Source organism: Kryptolebias marmoratus, linkage group LG3 (genome assembly GCF_001649575.2).
Source record: "Kryptolebias marmoratus isolate JLee-2015 linkage group LG3, ASM164957v2, whole genome shotgun sequence".
NCBI classification, from domain to species: Eukaryota; Metazoa; Chordata; class Actinopteri; order Cyprinodontiformes; family Rivulidae; genus Kryptolebias; species Kryptolebias marmoratus.
In genome coordinates this window covers 4527995-4534108 of record NC_051432.1, presented here as the reverse complement: position 1 = coordinate 4534108, position 6114 = coordinate 4527995, and the positions used below count along the sequence as shown (strand labels likewise).

General features: G+C 39.7%; 1 protein-coding gene across 2 annotated transcripts in view; it reads left to right on the top strand.

Annotated features, from left to right (window-relative positions):
• The window catches only part of ttbk1a (tau tubulin kinase 1a), a 73213-nt gene that overhangs the window by 17646 nt on the left and 49453 nt on the right, over positions 1–6114 (top strand). For both annotated transcript variants that reach the window (XM_017434986.2, XM_017434985.3), the window contains exons 4-5: positions 2218–2291; positions 5263–5403. In XM_017434986.2, coding sequence (XP_017290475.1) covers positions 2218–2291; positions 5263–5403 — 215 coding nt within the window. The remainder of the gene's footprint in view (positions 1–2217; positions 2292–5262; positions 5404–6114) is intronic.

The following is a 6114-nucleotide window of genomic DNA, read 5'->3' as shown; positions in this document are numbered from 1 at the left end:
CCGTGGTGCAGAGACGACGGCGTCCGGCAGACCCGCCCGTGGTGCAGAGACGGCGTCGACCCCCTCTGAAGCGGCCTGGCGAGGAGCATCGACCACCGACCCTGTAGACACCGCAGACTTGGTATAGACCGGGGAGGCATGGGGCAGACGAGGCCGCGGGAGCAGCACTGGAGGCAGACGAGGCCGCGGGAGCGGCACTGGAGGCAGACGAGGCCTTATTTCATGAAGTATGAAATAAACATAAGCTAGATGTCAAAAGTCAGTATAAAGAGCTATGAAAGCAATACTACTTTTGGAACTAGTTACAATGAGGCTAATAGCCTCCAGCGTAAATATAACAACAATCAGAAACGGTGAGAAGAAAACAGAAAGATGGAGCAAGTGGACACAAGACAGAGTCACAGAAGGACAGAGGATCAGTCTAGGATGAAAAGGACTGCGTTCAATACTGTTACTTTTCATTGTCGGCTGATGTGCACTGATTCTAAGGCAGTGGCCTAAATATAAACCTTTCCAGTTATCTCATATTTACAAGATCTGTTCTCCTAATTACGAGATCCTGATCTCGTAATTATGAGATCCATACATACATCCATCTTCTTCCGCTTATCCGGGGTCGGGTCGCGGGGGTAGCAGCCTAAGCAGGGAGACCCAGACTTCCCTCTCCCCAGCCGCTTGGGCCAGCTCCTCTGGGGGAATCCCAAGGCGTTCCCAGGCGAGCTGAGAAACATAGTCCCTCCAGCGTTTTTTGGGTCTTCCTCCCGGGGGGATGTGCCCGGAAAACCTCACCAGGGAGTCATCCAGGAGGCATCCTGGACTCCTTTCTTCTTTGGTGAATGCAATGCGCTTTCGTACAAAAGAGCATCTTAAAGACAAATGAAAATAGCAGAAAAAAACATATTCGGTGAGTATCAAGAGTGTTGCAATGTCATGATTGTCGTCACAATGAGGATGGTTTTACTAAAGTTTGCTGCAGTCCAGCCATGCTCTAAAAGGTTGTTTGTGTTTGTGTGATTGTGAAGAGTCTTGCACATTCGTCATCACTGTGAAAGAGTCTCAAACCAAAGTGTGTGTTGATGTCTGCATATGAGCGTTAGTAATGGTTACCCACTTAGAATTTTGCTTATGACAAAATAGCCCCTTGAGTGCCTCAACTTTGACAGGGAAAATAAATTGTAATTTTTATTTGTAAAAACCCTGTACAAAGGTTTTTCAAAGTCTGTCCACACTTTGGATTTACATCCCAGAGATAAGTGGTGAATATTGTGTAACAGTATTATGTCACAGCCTGGCAGTGATCGTGTCACGTGTGTGTATGTTAGGGCAGCAGGCGATTGGCTGCTTTGGTGATGATCTGAGCAGCTTCCTCTTCGTCACAGAGGAGTTTCCAGCTGTCGGCCAACACGACCCAGCAGTTACTCCCCCACCTCTTTAAACTCAAAAGATTTCACCCCTTTCAGGTTTCAGCAAATATCCTGTCTCACTCTTTGAATAATTTAAACCCAAGTGACTGAGCAGTTTCTCGTTTTCTATCATGTTTTGTTAAAGCTGCCAGTGGAATTGGAAGATTTATATTTTATAAGCCTTTTTTGAACCAGAGGATTCATTCTGCTCGTTCTGAATCACTTTAACAGGAATCACAACATAAATCATACTGACAGGATCTTATTTTGATTTATCCTTCTTTTTGGCAGAAAGGCTGGCTGAGTATAGCTGCTGTTTTTACTGTTATCCTGACGTGACAGTTTCAGAATCCTTGATTTATGCTCAGCTAGAAATGTGTAAATTGAATAAATAGCTCTGAAACTTTTGTTGAAAGATCTATATTCACTTTATGAATAGAGACAGTAGGACAGTCTTCATGTTTAACTAGTGTTCATGTGAGATTCAAGTCAGTGATTTTGAGGAGCTGCCCCTTCTCTGCTGAAAGCTCCACGTGATCGGATGAGTTTCTGCAGCTTTCTGCTGAGCAGATGCTGTCACTGACTCATGACTCTGTCATCACTTATTTTATCTTTAATGAGAGTGACTCACCTCTGATGCATTAATCAAAATTCTCAACAAGCCTGCCTCGTTTAGACTAGAATAGAAATGATTTTATTTTAAATATAATGCAGCTTGGGTAAGATTATTTTCTTTTTTAACTATTTTAGTTGGCCAGTGTCTGCATTAATGTGTATGAAATAATTTTTGCATTTTTCTGTCTTTTTTTTTTAGGTAAAAACCACGTCTGTAAGTTTATTGGCTGTGGCAGAAATGACAAATTCAACTACGTGGTTATGCAGCTTCAGGTGAGTAAGGGATGTGGATGCTTTTATTGTTAAATAACAACATTACTGTAATCCTTAAAAGACATGATTTGTTTAATGTTAACACTTTTGACTTCAATGAAGTTTTGAAAAGACTCTTGTGGCAAAGACTCAAAAACAGAAAAACCCTTGGAAATTAACAAAAAATGTCAATTATATAATGTGAATTTCTGTTAAAATTATGTATCGTTTTTTTCGGAGCTTATTGAAGTTAAGCTTGAGGTCAGCTGAACTGCAGTTCCCTTCGACAGATCAGTGCCTCCTTTAACAGCCCACATACTAACCCACACTGAGCAGACCCTCCAGGATTTTGGGATGTTGCGATCACAACTATTAACGCAAAATCAAGCAAACCCCGCGAAATCTCAACTTTTTGCAACTTTGCCCAAAACACCGCATTTTTCCCGCAACTTTAACCCAATATTTATTGTTTCTAAAGTGATTCGCCACTGTTTCTGCGGTCTAGTGTCTTCTTTGTGGGTTTGTGCAGTGTGGAATACAAAATAACCCCAAATAACTCACGAAGAAGACACATGACGTCACTTCCTGTTAACATCAGAATCCCGGGAGCATGCAGGAGCAGCGACCGAAGCCAAAATGTACAAAGATTTCAGCAAAGGACCACGCAAAACAGTTTCCTACCCAGCTGCACGAGAGTGGGGGGAAGCTGTTTTGCACGTCCTGCAGTGTAATCATCGAACATAAACGCATCGACAAACACTTTGTGTCTGCAAAACATGCGAGGAGAGCTGCAGACCAGGGACAATCCAGAAATGCTCATGAATGTCAGTTTATAAGCTGTCAAAGTTCTCAAATAAAGCATCTTTTGATAATGTCAATGTTTGTTGGTAATTATCTTACAAAACTAGTGAGTATTTTTGGTTTATATATTAAAAGTTATAGTTTTTTATTGATTTTAGGTAAAAAAAAAAAATTGCAACTTTTCATCCCAACTTTTAGGAAAATGCCCCGCAAAATCAGGCATTTTAGCCGCAACAATCACAAAAAATGCCCGCGAAGTCCTGGAGGGATTGACTGAGTGTCAGAGATGGGTCATTTGTTCTTATTTCCTCAAATCTCTACAGGGAAGGTGCAGGGAAATATGACAGGTTGACATAAACTAGAATTACTCTAAAATGGTTTGGTGAGGGGCGTTGTTTTTCAGTAGATAAGATGTAAAGCTACAAGCCAGATGAGTCTGAGGGATCGGTTTTCATCTGCTTGTTAGATGGATTCTGATCTGTCTTCTATTTAATAAAACATTATCTTGGTTTATTTAACCAGGGATGGGTTTTCTATCAGACAACTGAACAGTAGAGGCACATTGATCCGCTCTAAGTCACACAATATGTTGGTCTGAATGGTATTAGATTTGTCTGAAGCAGCTTGTCCTGCACTGAGAAATGGGGCTATTTGGAAAGTGAAAATGAATTGACAGGTTCCAGAGTCAGACCGCCTCACATTTACCAGTTTGTGTGCTGACGTAAAGCTGACATCTTGTTTTGTGTGAACAACATTTTGCTGAAATTACCTTTTGGATAAATCAAAAAGTATCATAGTTATGTTGTAATGCTGGTGGGTATACTTCCATTTCAGTATGTAGCTTGATCAACATTAATTTTTGTTTTATAGTTTTCCAAAAACCATCTGAAAACTGAAATCCTGGTTGAAATGGCATGTTTTTGACTCTAAACATCCAGAAACTACAAACAAAACTTTTCTGCTGCACTTTCAAATCTGGTTTTTGATGGAAAAAAACAAAAAGCAAATATAAGCAGTGACTCTTGCAAACTTTATTTCTGATGTTTCAGTGTAGACTAGAAATTTAAAACTTGGCAGACTGTTTTGCACATGCCTGCTAGTGCCTTGTGCTCTATAAATCCACACAATGTTGTTTCTACATCTGTCTTGCTTTATCCTGATCCTGTTGCTGTCAAAATGTGATTATGTGTTGAAATGGCTAATAACTGAGAGGAAACTGGAAACCGCATCAAAGTAAAATAAAGACTTTTGTGAGAAGATTTAAACAAGCTAATAATGTTCTTTCTCTGGATTTTTGATATGGCATTTGTGTGGACGTTCCCCCCACCTAGTGGTCCTGTATGGGTATTTCAATGATTTTGTTGGAATAAACTGAGGAAAAAAAAATCTGTTATCAAAACATAGCAAAGGTAGGGTAGATGGGGCGTAAATCCACTTCTTGTAGGTCTCCTTCACAGTGGAGGACAAACATACTGTACTCTCCACGACTTGTTGGAACATGTCTGAATCATAGCAAATTTAAATAATTTTCTTCAATGTGAAGGCAATTATGATGTTGCTATGCTTTTAGTATTTTTCAAATAGTTTTTTTTCTGCAGTTCTCTGCATCCTTAAGATACTTACCAGCACCCTCAGCATACTGTTTACATCTGCAGCATGTTTCAACAACAATACTACCACATTCACCGATGCTGCCACATGATGACCAGGTTATAGCCTATGATTCTTAATGTCTTGCGTGAAAGGGGCCATACAAGTGTCTACAAAATGTCTAGTCTTTTCAGCCCATGCCTAAACAGGTTTTCATGTTTGAATGCTTATCTTGGTGGTAATCTAACTTTCTTTGTAACAAAACAAAACAAAAAAGACTAAATTGGCGTTGTTAGCTTCAGTGTCAGCCTGGCACAAGTCTGGTCTGCTGTCACATTCAGGCTCACTCAGCGACGGCTGGATACTGATCAGACTATTTTACTAAGTAAAAAATAAGGTAAAATATCAGATTCTTCTTATCTCCAAAACACCTTAGGAGTTTTTGTCAAATAAATCATCAAAAATCAGGCAACATTTCTTAAACTAACTACTTTTCAGTAGTCAGCTTCTTGTCTAAATGAAGCTATGAAGAACATTTACTCAAAGATAACTGATGTTTTGTATCAAACAGGCTTATATTTTGCTCTCTGTGTTGTCTCAGGGTCGTAACCTGGCCGACCTGCGGAGGAGTCAGCCCCGAGGAACCTTCACCATGAGCACCACCCTGAGACTGGGCAAACAGATTCTGGAGTCCATCGAAGCCATCCACTCAGTGGGTTTCCTGCACCGCGACATAAAACCGGTACGGTGAAGAAGAGTTCTTTGCTATTTTACGTTTTACACAGACACTTGGTCTGATGTGTCTGATGTGCAGCGAATCATCAGTACAAAACATTAAATTAATGTTATAGTAGAGTTCCTGTATGAAAAGGTGTGTTAACAAATAGAGAAAGACAATCTCTCATTGCCTGAGGAGTAAATGTCAAGACTTGGAGGACTGTCATCTTATATATTCAAAAGTAATTGTTATTATTAGTTAATTCAAATTTCTGTAATAACAGCAAAACAATCCAGTGTCAAGCTTTGATGTAGAGAAGGAAATAGGAAAAAAAAACTATTTTTACAAACTATTTATTTTATTTAAATATCTAAAAAAAAAGGGGGAAATCTCTTTGAGATCTAAAACTCAAGCAGCTATTTTTGAAACTTTTTTGGAAATGATTCTGTCTTCATTGCGATGGAACATCTTAGCACCTTTTGTCTTGTTTCATGTTTCTCCAGAATCTGTGATGTAAACATGCTGGTGTAGATTCTCAGTCATCCAGGCCATGGTAAATTCAAAAAAAGTTAAAAAACAAAAACAACTGGACTTCTATTCTGTAGCTGAAGATGTTTCGCTTCTCATCCGAGGAGCTTTCTCAATTCAGAAATAGAGAGTGTGGAGTTGAGCTTTTAAAGCTGAGATGTGATGTAAGCTGGATTGCTTGCAAATTGTTCTCACTCTCCTAACAAT